The following is a 23,193-nucleotide window of genomic DNA, read 5'->3' on the forward strand; positions in this document are numbered from 1 at the left end:
TTTTTCCTCCAGCAATTCGTCAGCACGCACGAAGAATTAGATCTCGGCTCCTCTGGCTAATTCATTTTGGATAAATATTGTATAGATGAGGGAGGAGCTGCGGCTGCAACCTTGTCTCGATTCCTGAGAGGTGGCTTGCGCGCGTTACTCTTGTGCAAAGTTTGCGTGTTTTCCGAGCTTTCCCGAGCATCTCAAATTCGTGAAATTAGGAAGACGGCAGCTGATGATGCCGCCGAACATCTGACTCGCCCGTCTGCCGGTCAGATTTGGTCTAATAATCGTCTCCCGATCCCGAGCTGTGAGCCGCACACCTGGAGGTCCTGCTGCTTGTCACTCATCGTCTTCCTGCTCGCACCACAAAAAAAAAAGGCGATATCCCCCCCCCTCCCAACCCCCTCTTCCCCATCCTTCAGCCGCCCAGCCACGGTCGTCATGACAACGGAGCGGCTAATCTCCAGCGGACAGAGCGAAGGGAGAAAGTGCTGGGAGCTTGCACGGAAACGTGCCTCCGAGAACGGGTGGAGGGGCGTGGGGGCGGAGGGGTGGAGGGGGAGGGTGTGGGGGTGTGTGGGGGTGATGAAGAGATGCAGCGCTTGCTTGCATATTGTCCATCTCAGGTGTTTTTAATGACACGATTGGCTTCATTTTTTTTTTTTTTTTTTTAAATATGTATTGTTAGTAAAACGTGTAAAACAACAAAAAGCTAAATAGTTGTCTTTCCTGAGCTGCTGCCTTTTTTTTTTTTTTTTTTTCTTCTTCTTCTTTCTTTTGACCTTCATCATTCTTTAAAAAAAAAAAAAAAATCATTATTTACTTCCTTATTCTGACCTCTTCCTCCTGAAATCTTCTGTGTTTTCCAACAAGCCGCGTTTCTTTTTTCTTTTCTCTTACGGTAGATCATATTCCTTCCCTCCTCTGTCTCCGACACGCCCTTTCATCCCTCCGACAACTCCCTAATCTTCCAGTCGTCCTCTCTTTCTCCTTCTTCCTGTCAATCTTTTCATCCTTTTCAAACTGCTTCAGCCTGAATCATCTCTTCTATCTTTGTCTCTTTCTCCACACACACTCCCTTTCATCCCTCCTCTAATTCCTAAAACCCATCCCTCCTTCTCTACCCGCCCCCCCCCCCTTCAGCTTTCCAGCTCTCCGAAACCCCCTCCTCCTCCTCCTCTCACACACACACACACAGTGTCCATCGCAGTTTCTCACGTTTCTAAATCCTCGCCCCTCTGTTCCCCCCGCCGTGCCTACCAGGGATCACACACACACACACACACACACACACACACACGCACGCACATGCACACGCACACATATGTTAAGGCTGATTAGGCTGGCACATTCACTGGGCAGCCAGCCCACTGGAGGGGATGATGGAGGGATGCCTGGAGAGAGTGAGGGAGTACGGGGAGGGCATGGACGATGATTGATGGAGCTATGAATGGAAAGCTTGTGGAGATCTTTCATATTTTTTTTTTTTTTTTTCCTGTTTCTTACTGAATGAAGCAGCTGTTTTCATTCGCTCCGTGTGGCGCAGCGTCGTATTGCGCGACCCCCGTATACGCGCGTCGTGCAGATGTGGATTCGGGGGCTGAAAAGTTGTCATCCGGTAGAGGGCGGAGTGAGAGTGTCGGAGAGAAAGTGAGGAGTGGGGAAGCAGGAGCTGCAGAGGGCTGGAGCTGCGGAAAGGAGAGGAGCGGACCTGGGAGGCAGCGGCTGCCGGGCACCTGCAGCTTCGAAGCGGGGCGGCGTGAGACGAGGGAGTCGGGGGGGGGGGTCTTCCGGATGACTGAACAGGAAGGTTTCTATTAATAGTGGTTTGAGAGAACTGTCTGGCGCCCACACACACACACACACACACACACACTCATACACGCACACACACTCATACGTCTTAAGAACAGCAGGAGATGCATTACGTCATAGCCTCCCGTCGCCCTAGATGACCGCGCGCGCAGGACGGGATGATGCAGGACTGCTGGACTAGAACGGGAACGGATTCCGCTGCTGCTGCTGCACGCGAGCGCCCGGTGGCGGTGTCTCGACGGGACGAGGAAGAAGGGGAGCCGCCGTCGCGCGGCCGCTGGCTCTGATGGCTCCTCGCGCCCCGGGCGGGAAAGAGACACAGCAGTCGCCGCGGCGCGAGAGGGAAGGGGACAGCAGGTATCGGGGAAGTGACGTGTTATTCGCGCCCCACGAGAAAGCAAAACGGTGCGGTTGTCGTGCGTTTCGCAGGAGGGCAGGAGCGGGAAGGGGAACATGGCCGCGCAGTCGGACGGCGGCAAAGCCGGGGTCGGGTGCGGCGGCGGCGGCGGCGGTTTCGCGCAGCTGTACGATGTCGACGCCGAGGAGCCTCTGGACTCCGCCGCGATCCACATCTGTCAGTGCTGCCGCACCTCCGCCTGCTACTGGGGCTGCCGCTCAGCCTGCCTCGGCACTCTGCTCGGCGGGGGCCAGCCCGCCGCAGGGATCGGCATCCGGGAGACTCACTGCCCGCCCCGGGAGCAGCTGTGGCTGGACTGCCTCTGGATCATCCTCGCCCTCCTCGTCTTCTTCTGGGACGTTGGCACGGACCTGTGCCTGGCGGTGGACTACTACCAGAGGCAGTACTACCTCTGGTTCGGACTCACGCTCTTCTTCGTGCTGGTGCCGTCGGTGCTCGTCCAGATTCTGAGTTTCCGCTGGTTCGTGCAGGACTACACGGGCGGGGGGCTCGGGGAGGTGGAGGGGCTGACCAAGCGGGGCACGGTGGCCCTGGGGTGCCTGTATCCCGGCAGGGACCGCCTGCAGCTGGCCACCATCTGGCTGTGGCAGGCCACTATCCACATCCTCCAGCTGGGACAAGTGTGGAGGTAGGGAGTCACAACAACAACAACAACACACCTAATCCACCTATCACACACACACACACACACACACTCTCTTTCTTCTCTCTCACACACACACACACACACACACATGATGTAGCTAATGGGTAGAGTAGGGTGTCCACTTGATGTAGTTGTGAGAAAAGAAAGCTTGCTTCACAGTGACAGGCAGGAGAGGAAGAGCAAGAGGACGACAGAGAAAGGCTCTCTGTGACCCCTTCGGGGCTCGGGCAACTATCGAGGAACGACAGACGGGTATTAAAAGGGACAGTCAGACGGACGGAGACAGGCGAACTCTGCAATCCCCTGAAACTCCACAGAGCTTCTTTGAAATTGTTGGGTCGTCTCGTGAAAAGTTGAACTCCAAAAGCCACTTTAACGCCGAGTCGAAAAGAGCACAATCTGTGGCAGAGAGGGTTACGAGTATCTGACACCGTCCGCTGGAGCTGTGGTAGTTGGAGTGTTCCCGCAACAACGCTCTCGAAAAAGCCGCGTGTGTGTGTGTGTGTGTGTGTGTGTGTGTGTGTGTGTGTGTGTGTGTGTGTGTGTCACAGAAAGAGTGTTGTTTTTCCGGGGTTGGACTGAAGCGCTGTCCGTGGTGCTGAAATCATTTCCAGCACCACGGACAGCGACTCGGTCAGAGTTCTTCGCTGTAGCGGGAGATCAGAGGGGTCAGGGCCGTGTGCGTGTGCGTGTGCGTGTGTGTGTGTGTGTGTGCCCGTGTCACCCACTGCCATGTGTGACCGGTGGAAAAACGGTGTCACGGACTCTTCCCGTGAGTGTCAGCGTGCATGGAGAGTACAAAGAGGAAAAGCATCTGCGCTTCTGGCAACACAACTCTCTCTCTCTCTCTCTCTCTCTCTCTCTCTCTCTCTCTCACACACACACACACACACACACACACACTCACAGTTGGACGAGGTTAGGTGCTAATTGTAGTGCTAAAAGCACTGTCGGGGGAAAAAAAGAAACTGAAGCACTCACACGCACCCTATTTCTTACAAACACACACACACACACACACACATACACACACACACACACGCACACACACATTTGAAAGTGCACTTTTCTTGCTCCTTGCTTCATACTGTGTGTGCGTTTGAGTGTGTGTGTGTGTGTAGTAGCTTGGAGAGCAGAAGCAGTCGTAGCAGGAGTGTGCTAGTTTGTCTCCAGCCTCCCAGTCCTCCGTCCAAGGACGGCAAAGACGCCTTAATGGTGTCCACTCGCCTCTGGGTGGCCATCAGGGAGAGGAGAGTGGTGTGTGTTTACGTTCTGCTGTAGAAGTGCTTCGGTTGTAGGGTTAAATCACAATCACACACACACACACACACACACACACACACACACACACACACACACACACACACACACACACACACAAACATCTCCCCCGCTCTCCCCCTTTTCCCCCCACAGTCGTCACTCCCCCCCCTTGGCCCTGCAGAATGGACTCTCCCACCTGGAGGAGTAGAAGGAGGAAGAAGAAGAAGAAGAAGAAGAAGGGAGGAGGCCGGGAGGGAGGAGGGGAGGGGGGGGGGGATGTTGGAGCGGCCTGATTGAGACAGATCGCCTAGAGATGGAGAGGCCGCGGAGGAGGAGAGGAGGAGGAGGATGTATACATGCACAATCGGAGTAAAAATGAGGGGGAGGGGAGAGGAAAGAGCAAGAGGAGTGAGAGGAGTGAGAGTGGTGGGGGTGGGGGGCGGGGGCGGATGATTGACTGAATTCGTTACATATGGTTTTGCGAGCCCATCCCTCCGCGTTAAGTGGCCGTCAGTAAAAAAATAAATAAATAAAAAAAAGCCTCCGTCCTTAACCTGAACGTGAAAGACGGGACTTCCTGTTTACAGATGTTTTAGCTCCTTCCTTGTTCTTCAGTCAAGGACATTGTTTTTGGTGGTTTGAGCTGCATGTTAAAGCAAAGCAAAACAACAACAACAACAAAAAACGCCCATTCAGTCAGATTATAAATGGCGTGCTGCGGACGCGCCGACGTGTATTGTGCAGCGTTGCACATGTGGGCGTCCCCCCCCCCCCCCCACACACACACCACCCTTCCCTCCTCCTCCCTCCTCCCCCCCCCCCCACCCCCACCCCCACCCCGGACGCTGCATTATTTATGGCACGTGAATTAAAGCTCGTACGTTTCAAAACCAGATGGCTGTAATAGCCGCACATGTACAGAGGGATGCATAATGAAGGAGCGCACGTAGGCAATGCACACCCGTGTGTGTGTGTGTGTGGGGGGGGGGGGGGGTTGTTGGAGCGCTCATGTACGCTTCACACACACACACACACACACACGTACTGTACATACACGACCACACAAACACACAGCGAGAGCCCCGAGGCAGTTTAATTGAAATCACCGCCCACATCCCACCCACACGCACTGTGGTTTCACAGATCCACAAACCCACTCAGTATCTATAGATCGGGCTCTGGACAGAGAGCTTCTGTTAAATGTCCAGATAAACAAATGACGAAATCCACAAATATTTTGTCGTTCCGGTGCAGGCAGAGCGACAGCGACAAATGAAGTTTAATTACCGGTATTAAAAGCGGTGAATTTAGACATTCTGCACTTAAACGCGAACATTTTTTTGATTAAAAAACAAAATATCATCCTTAAATCGATCCTACAGATTAAGAGCCGCTTCTTTTTTTTACTGTTTACTTTCATGTCTTATTTCGATGGAACGTTTCAACAGATTTGTTTATTGTAAAACCTTGTTTTTTTTTACATTTGCGCGTAACGTGAACAGATGAGTCTTTCGCACGATCGAATGCAACACGACGCTCCGGATTTGGATTTTTGTTTTGGTCACGAATGTTTCAGCAAGCAAAGCAAGCTGCCTTCGGCTCCGGTTCCTTCCCACTACTGTCAATAGCAGATCATTATTCTTCTTGCGTCACTATTTTCCCTGTTTTGTTTATAAAATAGCGAGTGGAGTTCTGCACCATACAAGTCTGGAGATGATCGTGTTACGATCGCGCAAAATAAAAACAAGCCAACGATCTTTTCATTTCTGAAGCTTGAACCAGCCACATGTTTGGCATTCCCGATTGAAAATGGGACTAATTGTTTGTTTCACAGTTGTAATCCGCAGGAAACGTTACTGTCCGAGACTAAAGTCAAAGCCAGAGAAGACGGGCGAGGCTGAGCAGTGTTGTGTTTGCGCCTGTGAACAGGTACATCCGGACGCTGTACCTGGGCGTCATGTCGCGCCGGCAGAAGGAGCACCAGCGGCGGTGGTACTGGGCCATGATGTTCGAGTACGCGGACGTCAACATGCTGCGCCTGCTGGAGACCTTCCTGGAGTCGGCGCCTCAGCTGGTCCTGCAGCTCTGCATCATGATCCAGGAGAACCGGGCCGAGACGCTGCAGTGTAGGTGGAGCGCCGGGGGGGGCCGGGGCCGTCGCCGCGGGATGAAATCGGCGCCGCGTGAACGCGTCACCGCCGCATTTCGCCGCGTTTCCATGCAACCGACAAAGCACACACAAATCAGCAGCTGCACAAACAGTAATTAGCAATTAGCACACATTGTGCCCGGTAATGTGTGGCTGCAGACGGTGCTGCTTTTCTGTGGGTTTTTTTTTGTATTTATTTGTTCAGGTAGCACAATCAGAGGTGTTCAGAGGATGCGACAGCCAAAAGTCCCATCACCCTCCTCTTCTTTATTCGTCCGGGAGGCGTTATTCACGCCGATCACTCGGGCCTTTTGGGGGACACCTCCTGCTGTAATGCAAATATACGTGACTCGTACCTCGGGGGTGGACGCGCACCGGCAGCTGGGACGTCAAAAATAACTTCGCATTCAGCATCGTCGGCGAACGTTTCCACCTCCTCGCACGCGTCCTCTCACAGTCACGCCGCGAAACACACCCACCCCCCCCGGTGAGTCACCAACTCTGATTCTCTTCCTCTGCAGGCATCTCCTCCCTGGCCTCCCTCCTCTCCCTCGCCTGGGTCCTGGCCTCCTACCACAAACTCCTGCGCGACTCCCGCGACGACCAGCGCAGCATGAGCTACCGCGGCGCGGTGCTGCACCTCTTCTGGCGCCTCTTCACCATCTCGTCCCGTGTCCTCTCGCTCGCCCTCTTCGCCTCCCTCTTCCACATCTACTTCGGCATCTTCGTGGTGGTCCACTGGTGCGCCATGGCCTTCTGGGTGGTGCACGGCGGCACCGACTTCTGCATGTCCAAGTGGGAGGAGGTGCTCTTCAACATGGTGGTCGGCATCGTCTACATCTTCTGCTGGTTCAACGTGAAGGAGGGCCGCACGCGCTACAGGATGGTGACCTACTACATCGTGGTGCTGGCGGAGAACACCATCCTCACCGGCCTGTGGTGAGTCGGCCCGAGGAGCTGCGAGCCTCCTTACGTCCCGGACGCGACTAACGTCACGTCGTTAAGAAGATCTTGACGACCTGGCCCCTTTAGTGGGAAGCGGTTTGTCACTTGTGAAATCTCAAGAGGGCTTTTCTTTTCTGAAGAAGAAGGGGGGGGAAAAAAAAAAAAACACAAAATAAAAACCACAAAATAACTCCACATAGGAGGATAAAAATAGAAGAAAACCCAGGAGAGGCAATTCAAAGAAAGACGCTCCGTCACTTGGAGCGCAATAGAAGCCGCAGCTAGAATAATAAATGATCAGAAAGCTGGAAGGACACGAGAAACACAAGTCCTGCAGTCAGATTATACTGAGTTCAATGTAACGTGTAAAATATGTTATATTTTACATTTCAGCTACTCACAATTGTATATGCAGGCCGCGCTCGGGACAAAAGGTTTGCCGTGCTTCACAAAACGCCCGCGGGGACTTGGGACGTGGACGGGAAGGGCTCCGAGGGGACCGATTTGGCTAATTTGGGGGGAAGGAGGAGGTTCAAATATGGAAAACGGACAACTCGTCTGTGGCGGGTCAAAGCCTCAATCTTTTTTCTTTCCAGCCGTCAATCCAAAATGAGATTGAATTTAAACTGTTAAACGCTCACGTAAACAGCAAGAAGACATTGATTTCTGGTGCTGGTTTGGGACTCACCAGAGAGGCAGCTTATTTTCTTCTTTTAAAAAGGCATGAATCGACCGACAGCAGCCCCGATCCCGCTGGCCGGTGCAGTCTGTGTAAAATAAAGCCCGACGTACTGTATCTTCCTCCTCTGTTCCACAGGGCTCCGTTGTTTCTACACACACACACACACACAAAAAAAAAAACTTACTTTAGCTGCATCCTTTAAACGGTATTTTACAAACGCGGCTTTTAAATACAAAATAAATGAAACATGAATGCACTTGTCACGTTAGCCCGTTAACCTCGAAACGTGTCGTTGAATTTCACTGCCGTGATGTCCCCCGTGCTGCAGGTACGCCTACAGGGACCCCGTGCAGACCGACTCCTACGCCGTCCCGGCGCTGTGCGGCGTCTACCTGACGTTCGCCGGCGGCGTCCTGGTCATGCTGCTGTACTACGGCTTCCTGCACCCGGCCACCGCGCACCTCCAGCCGAGCCCCGCCTCCTCCTGCTGCGCCCAGCTGCTCTGGGGTCTCCCTCTCCCGCCCTCGGCCCCGCCCACGGCCCCGCCCACCCCGGCCCACATGACCAAGTCGCAGACCGAAGAGGACGTGGCGGAGACGTGTCTCCCGGTCTTCCAGGTGAGGTCCGCGCCCCCCGTCTCCAAGCCCGAGGGCCCGCTCATAAAGATCGACATGCCCAGGAAGCGGTACCCGGCGTGGGACGCCCATTACGTCGACAGGCGCCTGCGGAGAACTATAAACATCCTGCAGTACATAACGCCGGCCGCCGTGGGCATCCGCTACCGTGACGGACCCCTGCTGTATGAACTGTTGCAGTACGAGTCCTCACTCTGACACATGCACGAGCACACATGCACGAGCACACACACGCATAAGCACACACACACAAAAAAACACGTGTGTATACATGGGTGTTCACATGTAGAGGAGATTTAGAAACACATTCACAAACACGTGATATAAGCACACACACACACACACACACACACACACACACACACACTGCAGCAATCTGTCACACTCTTATGTGCGTGCACACACAATCACACACTCACATTCCTCGCAGGCACCTCCGACCTGCGAGTCCCATGGCCATGACTCAACGAGTCCATCCTCCTCCTCCTCCTCCTCCTCTTATTCACCTCCTCCAGTCGCTCCTCACTCCCTCTCATTTCTTTAATTTCACACGTGCGCCCGCTTCGTTGTGAAGATTAAAAAAATAATAATAATAATAAAAAAAATAAAAAAAATTCTAAAATATATATATATATATATATTAAGAAATGAGCGCAAGTATCAACACCGGAGTCTTTGACCAACCGCGAGCCATTTCTGTTGCGTCCGTCACGTGTTCACGGGTTTCAGTAAAAATCAAAAGATGTGACACAAAGAAAGAACACAAAAAAAAAAAAAAAGTCACTTTTAATAGAGAGGACGTTGTGAACATGTTGTCGTTAGTCTAGTCTAAAGGTAGTGTATATATTTTCTAAGTACAGAAAGGGTGTTTTTTTAATGTACCGTTGCGCATCTGTTTTAAGAAGTTGTTACCGTGGAGACGGCAAGGCATGACAGGGAAAACAAAGTCCAAATTTCACCCAAAGTTTTAATGACAGTGTTTTAAAGGAGTACTCTGATCATTTCGGAAGTGGCTTTATTTTTGAAGATTTATACAACTCTTATTTCTGTACAATTAAATCTGCAGCTCGGTGTAAGAATTTAAAGGTGAAAAGAGCTTTAAAGAAAAAAAATAATTCCAAATAATAAGTTTTAAGAGTTTCTTGCTGTTCCTGTTTCTTTGACTTTGTGGAGTCGACGATGAACTAGTTAGAATGAATACCTCAAAAAAAAAATTCAGAGCTACAGTTTTTAAACTTCAGAAAAGAGCCTCCTGGCTGCAGCTTTAATATTCAACAGAGATAAAAGACTGCTTACGAATCTTCTAATATAACTCGCAAAGCAAATAAGCACGAGGAGATTGTCGGAGTATTCCTCGACGTGACACGTGACAGTGAGCGTGACGTATTGGCTCTGAAAGCGAGAAGTGTTTGCTGCTCAAAATATGATTAAAAAAAAAACCTGAAATAATATATTGTGTTTGCCTCTCGAGCCGTTGGCGACGTAATTATGTTCAAAAAAAAAAAAAAAAAAAAAGACCCAATAATTAGTACGCGCTGGAACAAATAGGTGATTTTGGCAGCTCGAGGAGCTTCGAGAGCAAACCTAGTGAGAACAGCTACTCAGGAGTTGTTAGATGGATATTTTAGCAAGATATTAGCCGTCAAACTTTTAAATTTAATGAACGTATTTTGGAAAATACAAAAATAGGCCATTTCACATTTAAACGACTCATAAATGCAGCATTACTTATGGTTATTGGAGCCCGACCGATTTCATTGGTTGATTTTGGCCAATCGCAGACAAGTATCGGCATATATACATGTCTTGACTGATATGAAATCTTATTTTTACACAACATATTACATAAAAAAGATGCTTGAGGTCATTTAGAAATTGTTTTATTTGTGTTGTTTAATTTATAGTTATTCATAATTATTACATTTCCCCTGAAGGTCACTGTTTCAGTGCACTCACGCCACTTTGGACCATAAAGTTTTACCGTTAAAGCGTAAAATATCTCGAGTTTAATAACAATATCGTCTGATGTAGAAATATCGGAATACTTTTACTTCCCGGTATCGGTCGGGCTCTAATAATTATGTCATGAATCTAACTATTGCGTCATAAGTCGTATAAAAAAAATAAAATAATAAAAAACAGGAGGAACATACGTTTATAGTCCGTTTGTCATCCGGGGCTCGAAGACTTGTTCTCCATCACTTCCTGTTATGGTTAAAAAGGGTTTCTGGGAGGTCAAATATGTACTTACGCTGTCAACAGCTAATGTGTTCAATACAATCAGGTTAAGTCGGGTTTTATCACGATAAACAGCAACAATGACGAATCTTTACATTTTCCTCGCAAAGAGCAAATGCACGGCGACTTATTTTTGATATCTTTTACGTCTACCACATATTTCTGCGTGTGATGCGTCACCCATGTTGGTCCCACGCCGCCACCGAAGCTCGATATAAAACAGCGTCGGCTGGACCTCAGTCATCACGACCGTCCCGATGACTTGTCCTCCTCTCCACCGCGTCCAACACCGACTCCTCCGAAAGCCGCCCACGGCTGAGCTGTGATGTGCGGCTCATTATGATTTATTCTGTTTTGTTTTGTTTATCCCTGTAATTCAAGCTGTTGTACGTTGGCAGGCGAGACATCAGTCACTGGCTCCTGAAATCACACACACACGCGCACGCGCGCACACACACACACACACACACACACACACACACACACACACGCACACGCTTCTTTATTAGTGCTGCTGTCCCAGAGGATGAAGCAGGTTCAAACCACTTAAGAGCACAAATGGAGAGTTAAAAGAGGACACTTTAACATGTTTGGTGTCAAAACTGTAAAACAAATCACAACAATTGACTAATTTAAACAATTAATCAAGCAAAAAAAAAAAAAAAAATACAATTTCCATCCTCTTAAATATGTGGATCTGTTGATTTGAAATAACCAGTGACACAAATCATCCAATTCACAGACGTGTCAATTATTTTTTAGTCTGCTGCACCCGTGACCTCTTCGGTTGTGTAACCTGTTAAAACGAAGCAGGATGTACTTGCGAGTCCTCCTTGTCGCATATGTCGAGCAGCGTCCAACCAAAAGCAGGGTTTTCTCAGCAGTATAACACTTAGGTGCTGCGCGCAAGTGATATTTCGCAGCTCTGAAGCCAAATGAACAAAAACAAAACAAGTCTATTTTAAGTGTAGATTATGGGAGAATGAGAAACTTGCAGTTCAAATTCATCCACCTGTTTTTATGTTTATTATTTTTATGGCACTCGCGATAATTGTTAAAAATGATTAATTAACTTAAAGGACATATGTATATATATACTCCCCTCCACCCCAAACCAATCATTTATTTACATTATTTTTAGAGTCTCTTTGCTAAAAAAAAAAAGAAGAAGAAGCCCAGATTGAAGTAAAGTCTGAAAATAAACATGTTGCGCAGCAGAAATATGTTTTTTTTTTTTTGTCCTGCTGGTGATCGACTTGTAACCAATAAGATTCATCCAGCAGCCCTGAGTGGTTTTCAAAATGACCTTAAGAAATAGGCGACAAAATAATAAGTAAGAATCACTCGACGCAGCCGTATTATTTACCATCACAAACGTGACCAGTGGGAAAAAACCAAACAAACAAAAACAGGCGATGAGCACCAGACACGCTGAAGTGTCCCCTTTAACTCTTGAGTAATGCAGATGAGGAGCGAGCGTACGTTATTTTTCTGTGGTGCTAACCGACTGACAACAACAACAACAACAACAACAAAAAGATCAAATAAATGGGTTCATTTGCTGCAAACCGGCAAAAAAAAAAAAAAAAAAAAAGACTCGGTCGGCGCGACAGGAAGCGGCCGCGTCGGTGTTCACATGGTGCGACGCTCTCAAAGTCAATTGGCTGCTAATCCCACTTCATATGGTGCGAGTAGGAAAACAACACACACTTACGTGCTTATGGTGCAAAAAGGGCAGCTTGTCCCTTTGAATTATATGGTGCAACTTGAGTACTGCCTTCTGTTCGGGGCCGAGGCCGCGCCAAAGGCTCCGTCCAAACGGACAACTGCTCTTCCTGTCCTGCAAAAGCTATGCAAGTCTCCAAAACGCAGGGAGATGTGCTTAGTGTACACACACACACACACACACACACACACGGGGTTTTCTTCACACATGCAGACACACAATAAAAAGTAGTGTAAGAACATTGGGGTGTGTCCCTACCTCACTGCTTTAACACACACACACACACACATACAAATGTCCACCAATCCCTTACCCCTTTATAATTTGGGAACAATATTCATATGGTGCTATCGAGTAATCCGGATGGTGTTTTTTTTTTTTTGTTTTTTTTTTTTTTGTGTAAAGTTGTCGAGAGCGTCCCGCATTCAGACCGGTCGAGGAGCGAAACAACATTTAAATTCACGCGGAGAGTGGACGAAAAGAAAAAAAAACAAAAAAAACGGCAAACGCCCTCCGTCTCTGTGAAACCGAGCGACACGCGCTGGAGCTCCGTTGCCTTTACCCGAGGTGCATTATTTACATTTACAGGAAGGCGGTCCTGCTTCTTCGTACACTCCCGCGTGGAAATTGTACATGGAGGGGGGGTCGGGGAGGGGGGTCGGAAATCAAAAGCGAAACGGCATTTTTTTTTTTCCTTCTCGCTTGAATGTTTTAAGAGTCGAGGGCACGACTAAAGGTTTTGAAGAGTCACGGCTTCCTGTGTGCGGTTTGTTTTGGATGGTCGGAGCAGCTACTGACTGACCTCTGACCTTTTCACCCCCAAAACACAACCCCGCCCCCTCTCCCTTTTTAGCTCCAAGCCAATCAGGTTAAGTCAGCCAGAATCAGGTCGGTGCACAACCAAATAATACAGCTACGTACTGAAATATATTCATGTGCAGCGTTCGGACTCGACGCGTCCAAGTGCAGGTGTCGTACTTCGGTCTGTGTCCTGTCGTCCAATCAGTCGAGTCGGCGCGCCGCAAATGAAACGTTTCCGCTTTAGCCACGCCCACTCGGTCGGACATTAAACTCCGGTCATGTCGCTACTGCATGGCTGCACATCCACAGCTATGCACAGTTACAGGCAGAAAGTTTAATCCAAAAAAACAAAAAGAAGAAAATACCACATCACTGTTCTCACTTGTTTTAGTGTCTTTTAGCCTCTTTTTTTTTTTTTTTTGTGGTCATTATTTGTTCGAGGACACAAGAAACCATAAAGTGTTAACGTGCAGCAATGCAACCACCTGATGTACCATTTGTTTACATTTTTTAAAGCTTTTTTGCATTTGTTGATGATATTTCTATTTGACATTTCTCCTCTATTAAGATTGTCTTTTGTTGGATTTTAAATTAGTCGGGAGGGTGGGGAAAAAAAACAAAACAGTGTAATGTACCTTTACTTTGGAAATAACTGGGATGAGTGACGCCTCCCGACTGAGGAATGTGCATCTTATTGTGAAAATCAAAATGAGAACGTTTCTTTTGTTTTTTTTTCCCCCTTTGGATAAACACATAAATGTTCCACTATCAGGGTCTAAAGCATATGAGGCCTGTGGTAAGGCTGTGTGTGTGTGTGTGTGTGTGTGTGTGTGTGTGTGTGTGTGTGATGTGTGTGTATGTAAGCTACCGTATGTGTCACTAATGCTTCATATGCTTTTTTTTTTTTTAGCCAAAGTTTTACTCGCTTGGTCCGGAGCTGTGAGCGTCATTACTCGTCACGGCTTTGTAGAACCGAGCCGTTTCTGATCTCAGACCAGTTTCAACCAGATCCGAGTCGGACCGCGTTTGAAGTCCTCTCCTTGTGCGAGCCCCCCCCCCCCTCCGAGAGGTTTTGGTTGTTTCAGCACAAATTCAACCACACAGAACGAGCGGGGAGGACATCGGCGGTGTCGACTCGGGTTTTTGGATACGACGAGCGCAGGGCAGGGTCAAACTAAACCTTAACTTGGATGTATCTAGAAGATGTACCGTGAGCTTTTATTTTGTCGGGGTCATGCTTTTCTACTGTGTTCTTCAGCTTGAGGAGAAAAAAAAAGACACAAAAAAAAAAAAACAACAAAAAAAGTATCTCTAGCCAATTTGATGTGCAAAAGTAGCTTTTATTTTCTTGTGGTCGGCCTTTAGATTGTAAATAGCTTTTTTTCCCGGGACTCCTCCTCAGTTGGATCTATGTTTCATGGGTTTTTGCTTCGATGGCTCTTTCAAATGTACTGATCGTAAATGTTCTTTATAAATATCCAGAATGTAAGACGAGAGAAGAAAATTACAAGTCGGACTGGAAACTGTTTTTCGTAGGAGTCTGTGCCATCGTGTTGTCTTGAGTAATAAGCACACTGATATTAGACCTGTGAGGCGGGGGGGGGGAGGGGAGGTGGGAGGGTGGGGTTGGGTGGGGTTGAGGAGGCGATGTAGCCAGACAGCCGCACCAATGTCTCCCGACTTTAGCTTCATATTTAGCGTAAAAACTCTCAAAAAAAAAAAAAAAAAAAAGTGAATATAGTGTATTTTCCCAAATGTCAGGGTTACTTCAAAAATAAATCAGAGCACAAATGAACTGGAAACAAGTGTAAAACTCTGACGCGCCTGACGAAATGCTTCCCATTTCACTCCGTCCAAACATCGGCTTGGCGTGAACAACGCGAGCCGAGCCGACTCGCTGATGACACCGAAGCCACGCAGGTCGGGTGATTAAGGCAAAAGTACGTGCACATATTCGACAAGCACATTTTAGACCGCGAGATCGAAGGGGTGGGCGGAGCTACACAAGCACATCCGGTACTTCCTACACGAAGGCGGGGCTGTCTGGCTTAACGCCTCCCGACTTCTGCCGTCATGTCCAAACCACTCCTGCGTCAGCTCATAGAAACAACCATTCAGGAACCTTCTGGTCTTTTTTTTTTTTTTTTTTTTTGGGGGGGGGGGGGGGGGGGGGGGGGGGGGAGGCGGAGTCTCCCTAACTCACACCAAATATTTCCGAACAACCGCAATCGAGACGGGCGCGAAGCGAGAAGACACGTGGTGCATCTCCGGTTTGTCTTTTGTTTGTATCGTGTGTCCGCGGTCGTGTAAACGAATTCTGGGGAAGAGTTGAATGATATTTTCTCTGGCTCTTCGGGACGCCAGCGTTAGGAAATGTGTTATTTTTGTTACAATACCTCCTGAAAAATAAAGTCTATTTATCTGTGAAGAGACAAGAGATTTACAATAATACAGATGACTACGTAGAAGTTATGACAGATTTTAAAGATGTAAAACAGATATAAATGAAAACATGTACAGTTCATTTGGTTTTGAACACGAGACAGAAATGTATATGCGTCAGTATTGACTTTGATTTTATATATTTACCATTTTATTACATTGTAATGTTGTGACTGCAATGGAGAAAAAAAAATATAAAGGAATATAAATTAATTTTTCCAAATGTGTGTCGCTCCTCCTTTTGCATTGACGTTTGACACGAGTTTTTATTTTTTTTTAAAACAAAAAGTCAGATTTTCATTCAACTCTCTTTTTTTTTTCTTTTTAATGTCATTAAACCAAACAAATTTCTCTACAGGCGCAGTTTGCATAGTACAACATGTATTTGTCCACCTGTGAACGCAGTAACTTCGAGGATCAAACACAAATAGGAGTGCAAAGAAGCAGCTGACGTGAAGAATTCAAAACGCACAGAAATATAATAGCCATCAAAATTTCCAAACTGTAGTTTAAACCAGAGAAATCCTTCATGGCACAAAATTACTGTTAAATATAGAGGACGGTGCAATTGGGGATTTTCTTTCCCTTAAATGTTCCTACATGTGTTCATGTGGTCTGAATTTTAAAAGACTCTTGCGCTCGTCTTATTTTTCTTCATATATCAAGGCATCAGCAGTAATTTCATATTTCCATATTTTTTTATTCAGAAGGAGAAACATGGCAATAGTTAAGACATACGAAGTTTTCCTTTTCCCTTCTTTGAGCAGCCAGAAGTATCAGTGCATGACCAGTGTACACGTATCCCTACATACACGCTTAGAGAAGACCGCGAGCAGCGCTGCATTAAAGGATGAAGTTTGCAGTGACGTGGTTGTTGTCAACAGATCCAATGAAAAGACAAAAAAAATAATAATAATTCACTGTTTGTTATCATCATATATTGCAGAATTATAAATAACTTCCTGAAGCTGCTGGGTGTGTAGCGTATATTCCTGAATCAGGAAGAGATAATAATTGTCGGGGGACTATTTTCAGCTGCGGATGAATACCCATTTGTTGCTGTAAGACAGTGTGTGTGTGTGTGTGTGTTTTTAATATTTAATGGACAACAATCGAGCTCTACAGCACATAAAAAAAAACCTTAAAAAAAAAAGAGATATACTAGATTTTAGATTCGTATAAAATCCGTCCTAGTCGGATTAATTCAATGTTGTTGTTTGTTTGTTTTTTTCCCACTGGATTTGCTTATAATAAGACAAACATGGAATCTAAGTGGACTTACCCTTTGACCTTTAGCAGCAACACGCCACACTTTTGGATCGCCGCAAACATCCGTGTGTTCCCCGTCTAAGTACAGTAAGCGGGACAACAGACCTGCGGCTGTTTACTCTCTATAGTAAGATACATTAAAAAAAAAAAAAGAAAAAAGTTCAAGTTTAATCCCACAACCTGAATTTAAATGGAGGTGATCCAGTGTGGCGCTACCCCACCTGATGTTCAGAATTATTATTATTATTACTATTATTATTATATAGCTTCAATTTCCTGATATAAATCTCTTTGTATGAAATTCACTTTTTTATGTGGTGATTATCTCGTCAGATCATCTGTTGTGCATCCTAATAATAGTCTTTGGTGTCGTCTTTGGAAGCACAGATGGACGCCTCACACACCTCCGCTGGAAGTGCAACAATTTGCATAGAAATTACCCTCTCAAAAAAGCATGCAAATATAGGGAAAGCGAAGAGGGATTAAAGCATTATTCTGCTGACTCGGCTATCAGTGTAACAAATGAACCCAGAGAGGAAGAGTACGGTGAAGAAATCTGAAGGATAACGACAGTTGAAGATGATCTCGGTGAGATTCAGTGTAAATAAATGAGCTACTGGCTCCCTCTGCTGGCAGAATGCGCCACTACAACTACAAAAAACAACATGATACACGGAAAATAAACAGAAACAACATATGGTTTTCAAACATATACGTTTTCTCTTCTTGTCCCAGAATAAAATAATGAATCTCTTTTTTTTGATTGTCCTCCGACCTCTTCAGTGTTTCCCCTAAAGAAGTAACATCCCGCCGGCTTCTCGTGGTGCGTTCAAGTCGGAGGATTTCTAAGGACAGTAACATCACGGAGACTTCCCAGCTCCTCAGCAGGCGTCAGGACGCCCGCAGGCTTTTCAAACAACCGTTCCTTCGACTCGTCAACAAACAGGCGTGTCAGAGGGAAAGGACGGACAGTAAAGCGCGACGTGTGAAATACCTATCGGAGCGCCAATAGGCAACACAGACGGCGATCGGACCGGCTCGGCTCGGCTCGGCTTTACTCCAACATGGGGTCGTCGTCGTCGTCGTCGTCGAAGTCCACCTGCAGCCTCTGGAAGGGCCGGGAGCCGGAGGGGCGGCGGACCCTCAGGTACCTGAACAGGACTGAGGAGGGACGGAGACGATGAAATGTCACACTCCGTAACGAACAGGGAAAACGGTTCCACCGCTTGAAGCTACTGCACGACGATGATCACACACAACTACGGCCTCAGAAACACACTCGGCCTCGGGCAAAGAAAGGTTTTCAAAACGGGAACGATGAGAAGACGAGCACGGCGTATTCGATAGATCTATATTCATTTTACAAACTTTACATTTATCTCTACGGTCGTCTATTTTTTTCTAAAATTTATTTATTTTTTATCTCCCAGTCTTTAAATTCATTATTTTGCAGCCAAAGCTTTTGAAATTTACATTTTCCTGCATGTTTGTGATTTCCTGAGCAGGAACAAGAAAAGGCCCATTTTTTTACTGAAGAGTTTCCACTTGTTGACGAACGGAAAGGAGGATAAAAACACATGAAACATGATAAAAAAAAGAAATAAAAAAAAAAAAGACGACATGGAAAATATTACATTTTGATAAATGGCAACTAAAATTTTAAAATACCAACAAAATTCCCTGATATTTCAGGATGGGTGATCAAACTCCCCGTCCGGAAAAAGAGTATTTAAAACTCCCTGATAAACACCTCTCCTCCTCTTTCAACACGAATGCATTTGCCGTTTATTCATACTCACCGGTGATTGCGCTGAGCGCCAGCATGACGCCCACCACCAGGCCGACCACCAGCGGGGCGTCCCAGCAGCTCTCGGCCGCCAGCAGGCACCGGGCCGAGGTCAGGGTGCCGTTGTTGGGCTGCGGCGGCACCGACAGCAGGCGGCACATGAGCGGGTAAACGTCCACGCTCTGCATGCTGCCGATCCGGTAACCCTGCCGGAAGCCGGGGCCCGCCGCCGCCAGGAAGGGGTGCATGCTGGGTAGGGAGTTGTCGTAGCCGTGGTCGCCCACTGAGGGAGGGGGGGGGGGGGGGGGGGGGGGAGAAGCTTATTTGTTTGCGTTTGAGTGACAAGTTGTATATTAAAAGGACTTAATATATGCATTTAATTCGTTTTCAGTTTGGCGCTCTTATTTTCAACAAATATTCATTAAAACCTTAAATTTTATTGGAAAATATAAACCGCTCGCTGTGTGAGCCGTGGTAAACAAAACCAAACAACGAATTTCCTTCATCACAACGAGGAATCATGTCGTAACAATAATAATTACGACACGTACAGCGCGTCAGGTTCCCTCTCTGTACTATCGTCCAGCCCTCGTCAGCGATCAGTATGATTGGCTGGACGCGCTGGTTGTTGCGGTAGTGCAGCCTGTCGGGGATGTTCTCCTTCAAGTACGCCTTCATGTGGGCGTGGCATCTGCTGAGCACGGCGAAGACGGCCTCTGGGTCTGAGTAACACACCGGGGGAAGGTGGGGGGGGATTTAAAACTTCAGGCAACAATGAAATCACAATGACGTTCGCGTGACGTCGTCCTCGTCACCTTTCTGCGGGATGAGGGCGGCGACGGGCGTGAGGTCCACCAGCGTGTAGTTGTCCGAGTGGAGGCAGTCGTCCAGCCGTATGAGGCGCTCGGCCGAGCACTGCGTCATGCCGTGGTCGCTGGTTATCAGGATGTTGACGCGACCCCAGAGGTTGGTCCGCTTCAGCTCCGACACCAGCAGGCCGATGTTCTCGTCAACCTGATAGCACAAAAAAAAACACACACACACACACACACACACACACACACGTCCGCCATGAACTGTTTCCGTCCAGTGAAAGGAGATCCGTGATGAGACGTTGGGTAATGGCGAGCTTATTCTAATATCACTTTATAGTTGTATTATATATTTATAAATTGAACATGTCAGCCTGCAAGCAAGACGGCAGACTTGGTGGCGAGTCTAAAAGCTTTTAGCTTTTTTTTTTTTTTTAAAAAAAAGATCAAGAACCATTCATAAAATACGCGACGGGTCAATTATTCAACACAATAACATGGACAGCAGAGGTGTCTTTTATTTTGGGCAACCGTACCTCCTTCAGCGCTTTGCTCATGGCGGTGGTGTTGTCAGGGCCAAACATGTGACCCGACCGGTCCGGCTCCTCCCAGTAAAGAGCCGAGAACATCGCTCCCTGCTCCTGGTGGGAAGGCGAGAAAGGATACAGGGAGTCAGACGACCCTCCCGGACTTTTGCAAATCTGACGGGTCTCCCGTCTCGGGACGTTTCACGCGCTCCGCTTCCTACCATCCACTTGGTCACGTTGCCCAGCCGCTGCTGGAACGGCACGTCGGCGCTGTAGGGGGAGAAGTGCGTCGCCGTGCGGTTGCCGATGGCCACGTCGGAGCCGGGCCACATCATGGCCGCCGTCTCGTAGCCGGAGTCGAGCGCCGTGAGCCAGAGCGGCCGCGCCTCGCTCCACCACATCGGGTCGGTGTCGTTGGTGATGTGGAAGTGCTTATGGCTGACGGGGTCGTACATGTTGCTGGCCAGGATGCCGTGAGACTCCGCGTACAGCCCGGTCACCTGGACGGGCGGTCAGAACCCCGTTGTCATGGCGACACGTGATGCATTTCAGTTTACAGTGCAACGCGTTCCCGACGCAAAACTGCTCGGCTGATTTGCGACACGCGAAGGTGCGAGTGAGCGTGCCTACCAGGCTGTAGTGGTTCGGAAACGTCTTGGTGACGAAGACGTTGGTGAGCTGCTCCACCAGGACCCCCTGGTCGTACAGGAGCTTCAGGTTCGGCATGGGGAACCTCTGCAGGTAGTCGGCTCTGAACCCGTCGAACGACACCAGCAGCAGCGGAGGAGGAGGAGCCGTGTCGTTGTCTGTTGCCGAAGCACCGACGGCACACAGGAAGCCCAGCAGTGTTTGAAGCAACATCCTGACAGTGTGAAAGAAAGGAGGGAAGAAGACACTTGATCAATTCATTCATAATAAAACCACTTAGCAGGACACCAGGCTGGAAGAAACCCGTCTACCAGAAACCGGGCCGCGTTCGCTCTGTCCTTGAAGAGAGGCCGGTTCTCACTTCCTACTTACTGTGAAAAATAAAAGAGGATTTGAAACAGAAAATAAAAAAACAAAAACACTACGTATCCTGAGTTTCTCCATCTCTATTGGGGGGGTTTGGTGTAAATGTTTGAGGGAAAACATCTGGAAGTATTACAGCTGCGGGACTCGCTCACTTTCCTGCCCCTTTGGGGTCACGAGTTGGGATTAAACGTGACTGGCGTTTGATGCATTTCATTATATCGCGTTCGATGCGGTTGTTGATTATTTTCACGGTACGAATCACCTGTGCACTAGTGTCCTGCCACGGGACCGAGTTTAAACCGGTTGTGCCAATAAAGACATTCATTCATGAAGATTTTAACACCCGTTTAGTGTCGACAAGAATATCAATAATCTAACATATTATGCCTTATAGCAGTAGATGATTTTTTGTTTTTAAAGGCAGAAATGTAAGTTTGAATTTAAACCAGCTGTGCACAAATAAAGTGCATCTAATGCCCCTCAAAAAAGGAGTTTTTCTAAATTGTTTCGGTATTTCTAAATGCATCTTTGCCATATAATGACTTCTCAGTCGTTTGGGAGAGGCTTATATGCGTAATGCTTTTCTAACCGAGTCTATTTCTACGTGATGTTCCTCCTCCGATGATTTATTTCAGTTCCCTTCACTTCTATTATCAAATGTGATTTCCCCCTCATTCAGCCACTTAGAAGCTGCGGTCTCGTGAAATTGGAGAAAACCTGCAGAGATTAGATTGACAGCAGAAGATTGGATTATCTCCTCGCAGTTTGATCGCATTAGACGGATTATCCCGAGACTTTCATCCTGACAAGAGTTTAGAAAGTGAAATCAAATTTGTGCAAAACCGAGGAGGGAACAAATTAAATAACACGCTTTAAACTCTCGGAAACAAACGCAATTAACGTTTTTAAACACACCTCGCGGTTACGTCTGGAAGAAGTCTTCCTTCTTTTTTTTTTGTACGTCCGTATTTGATGTGTTTGACATTTTAAAACGACGCCACCGTCTTGCGCCGGAAAAAAAAAAAAAAAAAAAAAAAAAAAACAACCTGCCAAACAAATGCAGGAAGTCGTCCTTTTTTTTTTTTTTTTTTTGAAGAGAAACAACCGAAATAAAATAACTAATAATTACACGAATAAACACTGAAGACTGCCGGAGTCAAAACTAAACACGTGTCCCAACATATGAACGAGAAATATTCATTTTATTTTCACTTTTAGCGGAGGAGCTGGTTCGCGGCTTGCTTAGCACGTATTAGCTCGGTAATGGACAACGGCGTCCGGGTCGTGCTCAACAGCCCGGGTAGTCGTGTTACCTGGTTCGGGTTCGTCCTCCGCACGGTACCGTTCAATAACTTTCCTCTACTTTCTATTTTCGCAGCAACATCCTCAACGCACTTCCACAAAATGCACAAACGCGGAGGCGTTCGTCGAGCTGCCTGAAATCGCCTTCGCTAAGTTCCGGTGGAGAATTTCAAAATAAATCCCTCATTTAAACGTAGTACAAAATAAATATATTTCTGCCGACTGTAGTTTCATATTCCGTTTGGAAGCCAATTTAATTGGCGAATTATGATTAATATAAAGCTAGGAGTTGACATAAAATGATAGTATTTATGGATTTTTAAAAGGCAACGCTTTAATTTTGACGTACAAGCCCGACTGCCGTTGCTTTCGTTACGCCGAACTTGACGTAACCGTCGTGACGGAACTGACAGTTGAAGCAGCCAATCAGCGTTCAGGTACGAGGGGCGGGACGACAGCGAGTTTTTTTGGGTGACGCACCTGTAGTTTTAAGACGCATGGAGCTCTCCTCTGATTGGCGGACTCGGTTCCAAGTGACGCACGCTCAGTCCAGCGACAGATTTTCTTCCGCCTGTCAACTCCGCAATGATGTGACCCGCTGGTATTTTCTTCTACAAGAAAAACAGTCGGCTGACCTATTAGCATCAGTTTATGACATCATAAACTAAAAGAGGTCTAAACAGTGCAATTACAGGCTGCGTGTTTTTGACCTGCTTTATAATGGAAAACCTG

At 47.4% G+C, this 23,193-nt stretch overlaps 2 protein-coding genes and 1 long non-coding RNA gene across 6 annotated transcripts; 1 reads left to right on the forward strand and 2 right to left on the reverse strand.

Moving 5' to 3' along the window:
* The first annotated feature begins 1,338 nt into the window (after nt 1–1,338).
* On the forward strand, nt 1,339–9,972 carry xkr6a (XK, Kell blood group complex subunit-related family, member 6a). Of its 2 annotated transcripts, none has more exons than XM_069166435.1 (4): nt 1,339–2,852; nt 6,063–6,259; nt 6,804–7,221; nt 8,238–9,972. In XM_069166435.1, exons 1-4 carry the CDS (start codon nt 2,260–2,262, stop codon nt 8,740–8,742), a joined length of 1,713 nt encoding a protein of 570 aa, XP_069022536.1. In that variant the 5' UTR covers nt 1,339–2,259; the 3' UTR covers nt 8,743–9,972. The 2 variants fall into 2 exon arrangements, with proteins under 2 accessions (XP_069022536.1, XP_069022535.1); XM_069166434.1 differs by having other exon boundaries at nt 1,343–2,852; nt 6,039–6,259.
* LOC138208512 (uncharacterized) lies at nt 7,217–8,271 on the reverse strand. The gene is made up of 4 exons (XR_011179099.1): nt 8,188–8,271; nt 7,916–8,057; nt 7,629–7,735; nt 7,217–7,361 (listed from the first exon to the last, which is right to left on the reverse strand). It is a non-coding gene; the product is annotated as an uncharacterized lncRNA (long non-coding RNA).
* A 93-nt stretch (nt 9,973–10,065) lies between the features above and the next one.
* enpp4 (ectonucleotide pyrophosphatase/phosphodiesterase 4) lies at nt 10,066–23,134 on the reverse strand. Of its 3 annotated transcripts, XR_011179097.1 has the most exons (9): nt 22,473–22,592; nt 20,776–21,007; nt 20,367–20,645; nt 20,155–20,259; nt 19,622–19,820; nt 19,358–19,528; nt 18,820–19,089; nt 18,015–18,181; nt 10,066–11,202 (listed from the first exon to the last, which is right to left on the reverse strand). XR_011179097.1 is itself a non-coding variant. In XM_069166437.1 (8 exons), the coding sequence occupies exons 2-8, from the start codon at nt 21,004–21,006 to the stop codon at nt 18,075–18,077; spliced, it is 1,362 nt and encodes a 453-aa protein (XP_069022538.1). In that variant the 5' UTR covers nt 21,007; nt 22,942–23,134; the 3' UTR covers nt 15,470–18,074. The 3 variants fall into 3 exon arrangements, 2 of the variants coding, with proteins under 2 accessions (XP_069022538.1, XP_069022537.1); XM_069166437.1 differs by lacking the exons at nt 10,066–11,202; nt 22,473–22,592 and adding an exon at nt 22,942–23,134 and having other exon boundaries at nt 15,470–18,181; XM_069166436.1 differs by lacking the exon at nt 10,066–11,202 and having other exon boundaries at nt 15,470–18,181.
* Between the last annotated feature and the right edge of the window lie 59 nt (nt 23,135–23,193).

This window comes from Embiotoca jacksoni, unplaced genomic scaffold (assembly GCF_022577435.1).
Source record: "Embiotoca jacksoni isolate LCO1_2020_lvr unplaced genomic scaffold, fEmbJac1.0.p SCAF_38, whole genome shotgun sequence".
NCBI lineage: Eukaryota > Metazoa > Chordata > Actinopteri > Embiotocidae > Embiotoca > Embiotoca jacksoni.

What these genes read in the sequence shown, in the direction of transcription:
- xkr6a (XM_069166434.1), top strand. Translation starts at nt 2,260, where the DNA reads ATGGCCGCGCAGTCGGACGGCGGCAAAGCCGGGGTCGGGTGCGGCGGC. An exon ending in CAGCTGGGACAAGTGTGGAG is followed by an intron (nt 2,853 to 6,038) that starts GTAGGGAGTCAC and finishes GAGGCTGAGCAG; the next exon opens with TGTTGTGTTTGCGCCTGTGA. An exon ending in CCGGGCCGAGACGCTGCAGT is followed by an intron (nt 6,260 to 6,803) that starts GTAGGTGGAGCG and finishes CTTCCTCTGCAG; the next exon opens with GCATCTCCTCCCTGGCCTCC.
- enpp4 (XM_069166437.1), bottom strand. Translation starts at nt 21,006, where the DNA reads ATGTTGCTTCAAACACTGCTGGGCTTCCTGTGTGCCGTCGGTGCTTCG. An exon ending in GAGAGGGAACCTGACGCGCT is followed by an intron (nt 19,090 to 19,357) that starts GTACGTGTCGTA and finishes CCCCTCCCTCAG; the next exon opens with TGGGCGACCACGGCTACGAC. An exon ending in GGCGCTCAGCGCAATCACCG is followed by an intron (nt 18,182 to 18,819) that starts GTGAGTATGAAT and finishes GTCCCTCCTCAG; the next exon opens with TCCTGTTCAGGTACCTGAGG.